Source organism: Rana temporaria, chromosome 6 (assembly GCF_905171775.1).
Source record: "Rana temporaria chromosome 6, aRanTem1.1, whole genome shotgun sequence".
NCBI classification, from domain to species: Eukaryota; Metazoa; Chordata; class Amphibia; order Anura; family Ranidae; genus Rana; species Rana temporaria.
This window is the reverse complement of record NC_053494.1, coordinates 46,088,923-46,104,059: the sequence shown is the minus strand read 5'-3', so window position 1 is coordinate 46,104,059 and position 15,137 is coordinate 46,088,923. Positions and strand designations below refer to the sequence as shown.

Genomic DNA, 15,137 nt, shown 5'->3' with positions numbered 1-15,137 from the left:
AGCACAAAACCTAAATACACCACTGACTATAGTGTGTTTTCATGCCAGGTATGAGAAATTTAATATCTTGCGCCAATAAAATTATATATTAATGTGATAAACAAACAGCAGCATTGGTCACTAAACCAGTTCCAAGATTCAGCTGCGCGGCTCTACGTTTCCTTAGTTCAAGCACTCTCATGATATTGAACAAAGAGAGAGGGAAACCACCATAGTGAAGTACTATTTAATAAAATGTAACATAAAATGTAACATAAATACAGCATCGCCAAATGGCCTCTTACTTGTGTAGTGCCTTGGACCCGGCACTGAGGCTAGTCAGCGTAGCAAATAGAGTTGTGGAGAGAGTTCCTCGCTGGGAAACTGGTGTGCGTTCCAAGCCGGAGAACCAGCGGGACCGGAAGTGCGTCGTTTGTGCGTACTTAACCAGGCGCCTCGACGTACGTTTCGTGATTGACACGTCGTCAGGAAGCGCTTCTATTAAGCACCTTTCCCCACTGAAGTACAGATTCTGGTGAATGTCAGGAAATGTTTTTTCTTTTCATAAATCAAGAGAGCATTACCTAGCAAATGTGCTGTTGTTATGCTGGAAGCCCTTTGCCTCTTTTTTTTTTAATGGGACGAGGCTTGTCCATATTTATAAAAAGTAAGATGATGATAAATAAATTTAGAGTCTGAATCATTTGATATTTGTGTTTTTAGGAGTCAACCAAAGCTGAAACGCATTTTGATGATGAAAATCTGATGTACTCAGTTTTGGATCTCTTTGGAGCTGGGACAGAGACAACATCTACAACACTACGCTGGAGCATGTTATTGATGATGAAGTATCCAGAAATACAAAGTAATTTTTGTGTTTACAAAGTAATGCCATTTTGGGAAAACGTCGACTTGACCATTCTGCTCCACCTGTATTTAGCATGTGGGTCTTCATCCAAACTTTTTATTTTTAGGTTTTGATAGTTTGGAAATACGCCTGTCTGACACCTTTTGGGGAAATTTCACATTTCTTGATCCACCTTGTAACATGCAAGCTTGTGACTCCTCATGGCAGAAGGCAATATTACCATCCTGGGGCCCCATAAATGGAAAGACAGCGTGTTCTTACTTTTCCTCAGTGGCACCTGTCCCAGCCGATATCTTGCTTCTTTGCAAACTTGTACCTGTCTTTATTTCCACTTCAACTTGTTACCAACCTTTGGCTTGTTCCTCGACTACGCTTTCACCTGATCCCAACCTTCAACCACTTGTTACTAACCTTTGGCTTGTTTACTGACTACACTTCTGGTTGGTCCCAGCTATATTTGCTACTGGACCTGTGCTTGCTAACCTCCTGGTGGGGTGATCCTGAGGACCGTGACCAGCTGCTAACACGCAGGAAAACCCATCTTAAAGGGGTTGTAAAGGAAAACATTTTTTTTCATAATAAGCATCCTTTACCTGCAGACATTCCTCTTTTCACTTCCTCATTGTTCGTTTTTGCTCAGAAGTTTCTCTATTTCTTCTCTGTTCTGTTCACTTCCTGCTTGTCTGATTGTTACTCACCACCGTGAAGGGAGGCTTTACTGTGGTGGTCAGTGACGTGCTCGCCCCCTCCTGGGAACTACATCTGTGCGGCAGGACGCTCTCTACGTGTTAGAGACTTCAAGGAGGTGTGAATTACTGGACGTGACGCAATGCATACTGGGAAATGTAGTTCTTACATGAACGAGTGATGCAAACCAGGAAGTGAATGAGAGTACAGAAACTAGAACGCCGGAGGTGATATAGATGAAGGAATTTAATAGGTATTTACTTGTTTTTTTAACAGAATCATTACACTATTCTGTCTGTCTACCTTGCAGACATTAATTTTAGGCAAAAAAATGTTTTCCTTTACAACTCCTTTAACCATCAGGAGCTCTGGTTAACTTTGTTTAGTGCTTAGATCCCGCACCTCAAGTGTCACCCACAAGGATTTATTTATTTATTTATCAAGCTGGGTGGTGGGAGCCAAACTTCGACTTTCGTTACTGGTCTCTGAGCCTCACTGCGATAGGAGCACTATTTCTCCCACCAGCTCTTTGTACAGTTCCATGATGATGAATAATAACAACAAGCTAGAAAGGGAAGCACAACTTCACACTTACAAGGCCCTAAAGTAATTTAGTTCCTGGAAAGGTCCCTAGGATCAGCCCTGTGCTGTGACTAAGGACCAAATTTCGGTAGCCCAGCCACCCAGCAAGGTGCATTTCACCATGCAAAGCACCCCGCCACCGGAACCTCCATCTCCCAGCCATCAACAATCCCATTCCCGAGCTGGCTGCTCCTCCTTTCTTAGTTTCACGCTCCTCAGTTACCCAAAGGGTTGTCCTGTAGTACCACACTCTGTTCCAGAGCATTGTCACACTGAGCTCACACTCTAAACACAAGATCAGGCCAGAGGTTATAGCTTAACCATAGAATGCTTTACTGATGTTTACACTTTAAGGCAGAACCATTTGTCATCCTCATGTAGCAGTAAGGATGACAACATCTTCTGAACACTTTGCCAAATAAATGCTGTGGTGTGCATACCTACCCCACAGGTGAAATAATGGATATTCTGTGTCCACAGTCCCTTTTAAGGTTCCCACTGCAGTCCCGCTAATAGTCCAGCAATTACATCCTTCAAAGTGTGGTATCTAATCCCTGACTCCCAAAGACCACGAGACCTGTCTTCCTCCTGTATTTATCACCCTATAACACAGAAAATGACTCATACAGGTGGAGGCACACCACAGCACAGTGTTCTTACAGTAACTATTTAACCACTTTAGCCCCGGAAGGATTTGCCCCCTTAATGACCAGGCCCAAACAAACATCGGACACTTTTGACACTTTTTTGGGACCATTGACATTTATACAGCGATCAGACCTAAAAATAGCCACTGATTACTGTATAAATGTCATTGGCAGGGAAGAAGTTAACACTAGGGGGGCGATCAAAGGATTAAATGTGTGTTTCTGGGTGTTAGGGAGTGTTTCTAACTGTGGGGGGTGGGACTGCCTGGAGGAGGAGACATATCACACATGCTCAGAATCAAGTCGACGCATCCTCTGAAGCATTGAACTTAATTTTTCTCGGCTCATCGTAGTGTTTTACGTCACCGTGTTTTGGAAGATCGGAATTTGGTCTGACAGTGTTTATGCAAGACAGCTTGAACGGAATTCCGACGGAAAATTCCATCGGATTTTATCCCATCAGAAATTCCAATCGTGTGTACAGCAGAGGCGTATCTAGTGAAAATAGCGCCTATGGCAAGCACTGAAACTGCGCCCCTGTCGAAACATTTGAAACCCATCTTTTAGATAACCTTAAAAAAACAGCTAACAAAACTAGTGATATTTATCATCCCTTGTGATACCTTGGGTAGTGACATATCCTTTTTATGGAGAAATCTGGGGTTTATTAGACCCCAGATCCCTCCTCTGCCCTCCAAGGCCAGGTAATTGCAGAACCAATACTGGAAGTGATGCAATCTTCATCACTTAAGGCCTCAGTTTTCACAGAGGAGAGGGAGAAACTTATGTTCCTCCTTCTTTGTGCGCTGCCAATCCAACAAGATGGAATGGGAGAGCCTGGGAGAACAGGGGAGGGCTGTGGCTGAACGCAGCAGGGATAGCGCTGCCATTGTCCATTAGCAAAGGTGCTGAAAACGAGATCCTGCCTATGCTCAGGAGGAGAGGAGAAGAGACCCTCAGACCCTGGTAAGTGCCTTGCTGCCCAGCCACTCATCAGCGCCACCTTCATATGGCGCCCATGGCACTTGCCATGGCTGCCATACCCTAGATACGCTACTGGTGTACAGGGCATTAGCTGCTGCAAGTATTCGACTGATGGGTCAAGTACCTGTTTCCCCTGCTGTATATTGTTCTTCCTCCCATCGGCTCATTCATCCTGCAGTGATGTACAACTACATTGTGCAGCTTGAGAGCAGGTATTCCATGCACTCGGAATGTGAAACACTTACAGTGTCTGGGAAGCACTGAAGTGGCAGAATTTTATAACATGGGTCACCAAAAAGAGGTAAGTATAGTATCTCTTTTTCTATATGGTATGTCATTGTACAAAAGTGCTGACAGGATCACTTGAATTATTATTTTTTGGTGCTTTGTCAGGGTGCAATAGACTTTAAATAGCTCTTGGAAGTTAGAGAAGCCCCATTTAACTTTCCTGGACTGTTTCTTGTGCCAAAAAACAGCCCCCCAGTAGCCCAATTATTTTACATATTTTTTAGAGATTGAAAAATCTGATTGAAACGTTTTTCTTTTTACTAAATAATTTATGGCACAGATTAGTTAATTTCACTGCATGCTCATATTATCAGTTTTTGTGTGCGGACTATTTCAATTACAATCAATTGAATCAATTACATTGTTTTTCGCTTTCTCTAAAGAACTACACGCTCCTGTATATTATATTATGAAGAAAGAGAGTGGAGCGGCGATCATTAGCCATGGTGTGCATATATTGATGCATGGGTGCAGTTTACGTATGTTTTCACACATGCTGCGTAGGCTAGCCCATTCTTTTTGATCAAACGTGGAGAAAGAAGTCCCTGACCTTTTTGTAAAATTGTGCTGCCACAAAGCACAATGTGATTTGTGTGCAAAAATGCACAATCGTTGTTGATGCATATGGGTGCCAATAAGAATCAATGGCACACTCATATGTCTGCAGAAGAACAGCGCATCTGTGCATGTCACGCATAACTGTGAACTTAGTCCTGTATTACGTTGTTTAGACACAGAACGGTCAGTAAGTGTTGTCATTCAAGGACAGGAAGTTTGTTACTGGTAGATTCATCAGGTTAAAGTAAATACGCCACCGTAATTTCAAATCTGCGCCGTCGTATCTTTACGCCGATTCTCAAAGGCAGATACATTGAAAAAACAGGCTTCCTCCGCCGACGTAACTTGCATACGCCGGCGTATAATTGTGTGCAATTTTACACTGGCCGCTAGGGGCGCTTCCGTAGATTTTCCGCGTTGAATATGCAAATGACCTAGATACGCCGATTCAGAAACGTACGCGCACCTGGCGCATTTATTTACATCGTTTGCGTAAGGCTTTTTTCGGCGTAAAGTTACCCCTGCTCTATGAGGCGTAGCCAATGTTAGGTATGGACGTCAGAACAGCGTCAAATTTTTCACGTTTTACGTAGTTTGCGTAAGTCGTCCGTGAATAGGGCTGGGCGTAAGTTACGTTCACGTCAAAAGCATGGAGTATTTGCGGCATAATTTTGAGCATGCGCGCTGGGATACGTCCACGGACGGCGCATGCGCCGTTCATAAGAAGCGTCATTTTCGTGGGGTCACGAGTAATTACCATAAAACACGCCCACCTCTTCCACATTTGCAATTAGGCGGGCTTACGCCGGACAATTTACGCCACGCCGACGTAACTTAGGACGCAAGTGCTTTGTGAATACTGCACTTGCCTCTCTAAGTTGCTGTGGCGTAGCGTAAATAAGATACGCTACGCCCGCACAAAGATCCGTTCATGTCTCTGAATCTGGCCCTATATCTAAGGACTGGAAAGCTGCAATTTATTATAATTATGTTCATATATTATAAACATGCTGATGAAATTTATTTACTCTTATTTTCTAGAAAAGGTACAAGAGGAAATCCGGACACAAATTAAGCAAGGTCAGATGCCTAGAGCTGATGATCGCAGGAATATGCCTTATACTGAAGCAGTAATACATGAAGTTCAGAGGTTTGCCAACATCGTTCCTTTGAATGTGTCACACTCAACTCCAAATGATGTGTATTTCCGAGGTTACTGCATCCCAAAGGTGAGATCAGAAAACTCCTCATTTGTCAGAAGAATCATACATCAAATAAACAGATTCAAACTAAAGAACAAATTCTAAGGCCTCGTACACACGACCGAGGAACTCGTCGTAAATGAAACACCGTTTTCCTCAACGAGTTCCTTGTTAGGCTTGTCGAGAAACTTGACAAGCATGCTTTGCATACACACTGTCAAGACCAAATCTCGAGGTCACGTACAACACATACAACGGCAGGGGAAGTTCGATTCCACTAGGGGCTGCTTTTGCTAATCTTATGTTACTGCTTGTTAAGTAAAAGTTTGGTGAGAGACGATTTGCACTTTTCAGTCTGTTAGAGCGTGACAAATGTGCTATCTCCATTACAAACCCTACTTTTACCGAAGGTGCGCTCCCGTCTCATACTTTATTCTGAGCATGCGTGGGTTTCTAAGCATACACACGAACGTGTTTCTCGTCGAAAACCAGCCCGACGAGGAACACGACGTGGAAATTGAGACTCCCATAGAGGAAAAAGAGAACTCTTTTTTCCTCGTCGAGTTCCTCAACAGTTTTCTCGATGAAAAGCATACACACGACCGTTTTCCTCGGCAAAAAAGCTCTGCAACCAAGTTTCTTGATGGATTCTGTCGAGGAAAACGGTCGTGTGTACGAGGCCTCAGAGTGTAGATCTGTACAGTTAAAGGTTATTGCCACTTAAAAAAAAACTACTAGGAAAAACAGTTCTGCTCATATGCAAAGACCATTATGAAGCCAAATGACCGTGTTATGCTGTCTCAATAGATGCTTCATAATGTAAAATGAACAAATTTGGTTTAGTATAGTTATGATAGAGGAACCCCTTTATTATTGGCCTTGTGTAAGGGATCAGAAGAATAAACTACTGCATATCCTTTCCATTCTCAAGAAGTATAAGAAGACATAGGATGAATCAGCCCTTTATTGCCCGCCCCAAAAAGAACAGTTATCAAAGGATGAGATCCTTCTAAGCTGGGCCATGCACATTACAAAATTTACCAAAACAATGTTAAGTGTGGGTATCTAAACAATTCATCTATTGTGCATCCAACCAGGTCAGCCTGTGCTCTGAAAAGCTGTTGGTACTTTAGAAAGAGGGTCAGCTGTAGCCATATTTGCTCACTTTCAGCTCATACAAGGAGCCCAAGTCCCCCCAGTTACAAATCTGGCAACCCACATATTACACAGGAAGCTATGAAGAAAGGCAATTATATGCTACTCGAGGGTAGGGGGGAGGCATGTGTCCTAAACCTTTGTGGGTCACTTGAAAAATGTCAAGTGTGCCATGTCCCAAAATTCCTGCTGCATTTCAGAGAAATAATGGGCTTTTCTGGTCTTCCACTGCCATAGCTGTCAGTAGGCAGGTAGAGGTTCACGTAGTGGGTGTAAGTGGATGTAAACCCCACATTTTTTAAATTAAAACTTGTACCTTGTACAGTATAGGATTGTTATCTATGCCCAGTCTTGCCACAAAAATTTAGTCCAGCCTGAGCAGTTCTCTTATCTTTTTTCAGTAAAAAAAAAACCAGACACAAATAGTAGTCAGTTTCTCCCCCTTGCTGTGAGTGACAGGTGATTTGCATATCTCATGCACAAGCCCGAGATATGCATTCTGTGTACTTCAGATCCCCTCCTCCTTTCTTCTCCAGCTCTTTTAGGATTGGCTACTCCACACTTCAGCATGATTGGGCATGCTGAAGTCATGTGGTGACTTTTCTGGGTTTTGACTGGATGTTAGTGATGATAGTTCAGTGTAAGAATTACACAGGAGAAAACGCATGTTGACAAGCGTAGTGTAGAGGTGGGCGGGGAGTCTACTGACATCACGACTCTACCCACGAGCTACGGACAACAGACGTATCCACAGAATCTGCAGTTTTTCTGGTCTCATAACAGACAGAGGGGAGACATTTGACATGGAAGGATACATGCAGGAGGCATCTATATCCTTATAGTTTAGCACTATGGTAGTAGTTTAGAAAGAATGAGAGTGGGTTTACATCCACTTTAAGTGTCGCTCCACCTACTGCTAAAGTGTCACATGGGAGTCCCTATTTAAGGTGGGCGGAACTTAGTCTCTGGGTCTTGTATTAGTCGGGAGAGGAAAGGTGCTTTCAAGGGTGATGTGGCCCTTCTCGGAGGTGCTAGAAAAAAGATCCCCATCATTACTTTTAGTAATATTCTATTCTATTAGAAAGTTGGTGTTTCCCCTTGTTCGTCCCTCCGGGAAGAAGTTGTCAGCTTTTTGTGAGGAGCTTATTATAATGGATTAAGAGGAGAAGTGGATGAATATAAGCGTAAAACAGACAGTATTAACACTGATGGTGCTTCTGTCTTCTTTAAAGATGAAAAAGTGGATAAGATGTTTTGACAAAACCACTTACAAGAAACAGATTTATAGAATTTAGAACTGGAATAGGACTAACATAAGGAGTTGTTGTTGAGTGGGGGTGCTGGATAGTGGTGCAACGGATCGACACGATCCATGATCCGAACGGGTCACCCTGTTCGGATCGGCACACCACGCGATCGGCAGCCTCGGCCATAAGAAAGTCCCCGGCTTCGGCCTAGCTCCGGAGCGGCAGCCATCTTGGTACACCCGGCAGCGACTGTCTCGTCAGGAAGTGATGTTTCCTCGCCGTCATCTTGCTCCACCCCACACTCCTGCACAGTAATGATAGTGAGAAGGGGGCAAGCGGACATCTTTCTACACCCAACGGAGGTTTAGATTTCACAGTTCTTTTCAACACAAAATGGAGCTTATATACTTAAAGCGGGGGTTCACCCTTAGAGGGCACTTTTCCCCCTTAGATTCCTGCTCGTTTTTACTAGGGGAATCGGCTATTTATTTTAAAATATGTGCAGTACTTACCCGTTTACGAGATGCATCCTCTCCGTCGCTTCCGGGTATGGGCTGCGGGAATGGGCGTTCCTTCTTGATTGACAGTCTTCCGAGAGGCTTCCGACGGTCGCATCCATCGCGTCACGATTTTCCGAAAGAAGCCGAACGTCGGTGCGCAGGCGCAGTATAGAGCCGCACCGACGTTCGGCTTCTTTCGGCTACGAGTGACGCGATGGATGCGACCGTCGGAAGCCTCTCGGAAGGTTGTCAATCAAGAAGGAACGCCCGCTCCCGAAGACCCATACCCGGAAGCGACGGAAGAAGATGCAGCTCGAAAACGGGTAAGTACTGCTCATATTTTAATACAAATAGCCGATTCCCCTAGACCGAACGAGCAGGAAGCTAAGGGGAGAAAAAAAAAAATGTATAAATGGGTGAACTCCCGCTTTAAATACAGTATTTGGAAATCTTGAAAATTTTAAAAGCAGCAGCAAACCTTACATGATTGCTAATGTGACAGAACACCTCTGATTTTCACATTTCTCATTTAGTTAAATGTGAAAATCAGAGGTGTTCTGTCACATTAGAAAGCATGTAAGGTCAGCAGGTTTGCTGCTTTTAAAATGTAACAGTCCGTCAGATTTACATATACTGTATTTAAACACATAAGCTCTGTTTTGTGTTGAAAATAACTGTGAAATCTAAAACTCCGGTGGGTGTAACAAGATTTGTCTTGTCTTTTTTTTTTTTGCTGATCTGAAAAATGATCCGATCCGTGACTCTGATCTGAGTTTTTTGATCCATTGCACCCCTAGTGCTGGAATACAGAATTGTAGTGTACATTGGTTTTTAGTAGAGAAATATTCTATAACCGGTAGATGGCATTGTTTTTAGGTTTGTAGCTGCATTTATGGTATGCTGTAATCAAGGTTTAAAAATATAAAAAATATACTGCACTGTGTATAAACTTGGCTACAAAAAATAGCTGCCAACACTGCTGTAGACGAAAGCAAAAATGTGAATATGAAAATATGTAGCGCTTATTAACCACTTAAGAACCACTTAGGCAGCTAAAGGACCCGGCCAGGTTTTGCGATTCGCCACTGCGGCGCTTTAACTGACAATTGCGCGGTCGTGCGACGTGGCCCCCAAACAAAATTGGCGTAATTTTTGACCCCAGTATGTGCATACAAATTGCCAATGTGTGTCACCATACTCTACATGCTAGTCCCACACCCAAGCAATCGGGAGAATTGAGGAAAACCAAACCTGGGAACCTATTTCATTATGATTTACCAAGAACATTTTATGAAAACTCAATCAAGTATCAAATGTAGTGGCCAATGGACCACATTAGTGTGCAAGTCATAATTGACTGTATATATACTACTAGAACACCTCATCTTGAAAGACTTACTTTTAAAAATTGTCTCCATTGCAATAACTTATTTATCTTAAATTGGGATTATGATATTAACCAAAATGCACACTCAATCATGTAGGAAAATGTAATTCAAATGTAAAACCCCAAGTTAAACCGTTAAATTGATAACATTTTACATATATCACCCTTTCTCTCCCTGTACTGTGTGTATCTGTGGATTCTGTTTTTAATCTAACTTAAAGTTGTCATGGCAGAAAGTTTTTTTCATCTTAAAAGCACAGTTTCTGTGAACCCATTTCTGTGTTTTTTAAAAGCCAGCAGCTACAAAAAGTGCAGCTGCTAGCTTTTAATAAACAGACACTCACCTGTCCCACAGTCCAGTGATATGGCCGCCTAAAGCCTTGCTTCTCTTCTTCTCCTCTCCGCAGCGCCGGCATTACAAGTATGGGCACCTGACTGTGACAGCTGGGTGCACACTGAGCATGCACGAGTCACGCAGCACGTTCTGAATGGCCAGGCCATCTTCTGGGACCTGTAACGTGTTCCAGAAGATTGCAGAGAGAGAGGAGAGAAAAGGAGAACTTCTGCTCGGCGCAACAAGGCGCCATAAGCAGAAGTGGAAACTGGGTACCTGTCAAAACTAGGTACCCGCCCACCCCTAAAAAAAAATTACATGCCAAATGCGACATGTTACGGGGTCAGGAGTCCTTAAAAAGCGCGTTTGTCCTATGGGACTTTAACTGGGGTGGGACAAGCTTTAAGGAGACTGCACTAACCAGGAGATCATGGTAGAGTTCCTGTTTCCTGTATCGCTGGTCTTCTGCATTACTGCAAGCGTGCGTCCATACCCTAACTCCAGGAGATCGTGGTTTAAGATCTGGGCTTCTAGCCATGCCTGTTTGACCCTTCGCCGATGGCGTGTTTTTTCCACATCTAATGGTAAGTGTACCTACCCCTCCCTTGGGTGGTGGGAGCACAGTCCCGGGTGATTTTGGGAACACTGGAATATTACGTTCCATGTTTTTGAGATCTATCAACATCTGATATCCACCATGGGTTGTTCCAGAGGAATACATCATAATATTCACACCATGTTATAATGTGTTAAATACTTGCCGACCTGCCACCGTAGTTTCACGGCGGCAGGTTGGCTCCCCTGCGCGAGAGCCCTTAGCTCTACGTCGGCTCTCTCGCAGGCCACTAGGGGCGCGCGCGCCCCCCCGCTTGCCCCCGAGTCCCGTGCGCGTGCCCGCTGGCGGGCACCCGCGATTGCTCGTTACAGAGCGGGGACCGGGAGCTGTGTGTGTAAACACACAGCTCCCGGTCCTGTCAGGGGGGGAAATGCTGATCCCCTGTTCATACAACGTATGAACAGAAGATCAGTGATTTCCCCTAGTGAGGCCACCCCCCCCCCCCCCCCACAGTAAGAACACACCCAGGGAACATACTTAACCCCTTCCCCGCCCCCTAGTGTTAACCCCTTCCCTGCCAGTGGCATTTTTATAGTAATCCAATGCATTTTTATAGCACTGATCGCTATAAAAAAAGCCAATGGTCCCAAAAATGTGTCAAAAGTGTCCGAAGTGTCCGCCATAAGGTCACAGTACCGAAACAAAATCGCTGATCGCCGCCATTACTAGAAAAAGAAAATATTAATAAAAATGCCATAAAAATACCCCCTATTTTGTAAACGCTATAACTTTTGCGAAAACCAATCAATAAACGCTTATTGCGATTTTTTTTTGAAAAATATGTAGAAGAATACGTATCGGCCTAAACTGAGGAAAAAAAAAGTTTTTGTTATATATTTTTGGGGGAATATTTATTATAGCAAAAAGTAAAAAATATAGAATTTTTTTCAAAATTGTCGCTCTATTTTTGTTTACAGTATAGCGCAAAAAAAAAAAAAACCGCAGAGGTGATCATATACCACCAAAAGAAAGCTCTATTTGTGGGAAAAAAAGGACGCCAATTTTGTTTGGGAGCCACGTCGCACGACCGCGCAATTGTCTTCGACGCAGTGCCGAATCGAAAAAAGTGGCCTGGTCCTTTAGCTACAAAATGGTCCGGGGCTGAAGTGGTTAAACAGAACTCTAGTAGAAAATTTATAGCTAATTATTATTATTATTATACAGGATTTATATAGCGCCAACAGTTTGCACAGCGCTTTTCAAACATAGAAACAAAATAGCTTGGCTGCTTCATTCCAGAGCAGTCCCCTGCAGAATTTTTTTCCGCCAGTAGATGTACTCAATTTCTAGTTGGATTGACAACCAACATCATTCAACACACTTCCTCTGGCCCTAGTCTGTGACTGAACAGTGAAGGAGAAGCAGCACAATGATGAGGTTATCTCTATTACACTGCTTTCTTCTTCTTTCAGCATGCCCCTTTCTGGCACATACATTTGTGCTGCTGCTTCTTCTTCTCCAACGTTAAGCTCTGCTGTACAAGCACTGCAATAGGATTTATCCCTAATTAAATTCAGGAACTGGCACAACTTGCATTAAAATTTGATTTAATTATCTATTAGTACATATAGAACTGCATTCATTTGTATATTTTATGTCTGCCTAGAGTTCATCTTTATGTATTGTACAATGTGCTTCTCCTTGTAGGGTACAGAGGTCATTCCTTTCCTCACATCTGTTTTGTATGACAACACTCAGTGGGAAACTCCTTATGAGTTTAACCCAAATCACTTTTTGGATGCAAAAGGGAAATTTGTAAAACGAGATGCATTTATGCCCTTTTCTGCAGGTAGGTCACTATTATTATTACATTTAATTTAAAGCAATAAAAAAATGATTCCTATGTTATTACACCGAAAGACCTCAACCCCAAACTATGTCTGATTTGTATGAGGGCAGTGCATTAATCATCTTTTTCAAGCTCTTTGTGTGGACAGCGAACACAGGTGTGGGGTGGGAGCATAAAGCCTCGTACACACGATCAGTCCATCCGATGAAAACGGTCTGAAGGACCGTTGTCATAGGTTAACTGATGAAGCTGACTGATGGTCCGTCGTGCCCACACACCATCGGTTAAATAACCGATCGTGTCAGAACGCTGTGAAGTAAAACACAACGACGTGCTGAAAAAAACGAAGTTCAATGCTTCCAAGCATGCGTCGACTTGATTCTGAGCATGCGTGGATTTTTAACCGATGGTCGTGCCTACTAACGATCGTTTTTGACCTATCGGTTAGGAATCCACCGGTTAAATTTAAAGCAAGTTGGCTTTTTTTTAACCGATGGTTAAATAACCTATGGGGCCCACACACGATCGGTTTTGACCGATGAAAACGGTCCATCAGACCGTTGTCCTCTGTTTAACCTATTGTGTGTACGAGGCCTAAGGAGGATGGGTGAAAAATCTGTGTCAGCCTAGGCAATATTTACTCGAAACATTGACTTTACCCCTCAGTTTTATTTCAGAGTTCGTGCCTGCCGTTCTTGGGTACATACAGAGCTCACAGGATGTAAACAGTGCACTGGCCAGGTTCAGATCAGGCATCCCAAACCACATACTTTGCCCTTTCATTTTGGTAGCAAAGAATCAAAATGTACGTTTTTGAAAAAGATCCTTCCTAAAAAAGATATTAGCTGAACCATACACAGCTTGCCTCTAACCACCATCCATTAGTAGCCTTATGCCTTGTACATACGATCAGTTTTCCTGGCGGTAAAAAGTCAGCCGGGAAAACCTAGAGGAAAACCGAGAACCTGCTTTGTAGCTTTTTACCCCTAGACACGGCCGGGTTTCCCGACAGGAAAACTGCCATGAGAGCTTTGGTCGGGAATCCTGGCCGTGTGTATGCTCCATTGGCACTGCCTCACAGTGTTTACCATTGAAAAACTGCAGAGAGGAAAAACGCCGGGAATCCCGGCAGGAAAATAAAGAACATGTTCTCTTTTTTCCTGCCGGGATTCCCGGCGGTTCCCCTTGTCTGCCATGCTATTGTTTCTCCTAAATTTGAAGTACATTCCAAGAAAGCACATTCGATTATTGCCGAATTATAAATTTTACTATAAGAAAGTGTGAAGCCTGAACAAGAGAAAAAATGGCATAAAGTCCCAGGAGAGCATTCTAAATGTAGTATTTGGGTTTCAGTCGTACTGATTTGTATACATCAAAAAAGTAATATAGGACTAATGCATTGGTAGGGTTGCGGGACACCCAATTAGGAAGGGGTCACAAAAAACGGATAGTCAGATCAGCAGGGTATTTCTGTCTCCACACAGATATAGGTCACTCTCGATGCTCATTGAGGTGGGTTTTCAGATAATCGTGTGCTGGGAAAGTGGTTGGATCCCAATGAAGGATATGTGTGAAGAAACAAGCCCCCAAAAAATGGGTATTAATTGCAGAGGCACCTGTGTGGAAGAGAATGCTTGAGTGAAGCTTTTACATCAAGGACTGGTCTTCATTGATTATGAAATGCATGTATACACCACCATCAACATATTTTGTGGCACTAACAAAGGCCAATTCATCGGTAAGGTGTGGATAAATAGTTTAAAGCGTGATGACCCATTATGTAGCTTTCAGTGTGTTTTTGCACAGCTGCTAGGTATCTAGTAGCCATCCACATCACAGTTTGGTTGTTGGAGTACATGTACCATGGGGTCCGGCTTACCTCTACCACACCATTCCAGCTATTAATTTAGTTCTAATTCTTTTATTTCCAGACTGCAAAACAGTGGCTAAGTATAAATTTTGTCATACTGAGTTGACTTTGTTCCCCCAGGAAGAAGAGTTTGTGTTGGTGAAAGTTTAGCCAAAATGGAACTTTTCCTGTTTTTTACTGGCCTTCTGCAAACTTTTACTTTCTACCCACCTTCAGGAGTCTCCAGAGAGGATATAAGTGTTAAGCCTGGCACTGGGTTCCTTTTATTCCCTTTGCCACACTTAGTATGTGCAAAACTCAACTACTAGTCAAGAGCCACAACCAAGAAGTGACAAGAAGAAGTCTTAAATCCTCCCAAAAAATGGATGAATGTTTTCTATAAAGGGAACATGTAGTAATTTAGGTGTTTGTTTTTAGATGACCATGTGAATCATCTGGATGTAA

General features: G+C 43.1%; 1 protein-coding gene across 1 annotated transcript in view; it reads left to right on the top strand.

Moving 5' to 3' along the window:
- LOC120943450 (cytochrome P450 2K1-like) overlaps positions 1 to 15,137 on the top strand; it is a 37,429-nt gene extending 22,292 nt beyond the window's left edge. The window contains exons 6-9 of the mRNA XM_040356755.1: positions 703 to 844; positions 5,635 to 5,822; positions 12,682 to 12,823; positions 14,814 to 15,137. Of these exons, the coding sequence (XP_040212689.1) occupies positions 703 to 844; positions 5,635 to 5,822; positions 12,682 to 12,823; positions 14,814 to 15,001 (660 nt within the window). The 3' untranslated portion in view covers positions 15,002 to 15,137. The remainder of the gene's footprint in view (positions 1 to 702; positions 845 to 5,634; positions 5,823 to 12,681; positions 12,824 to 14,813) is intronic.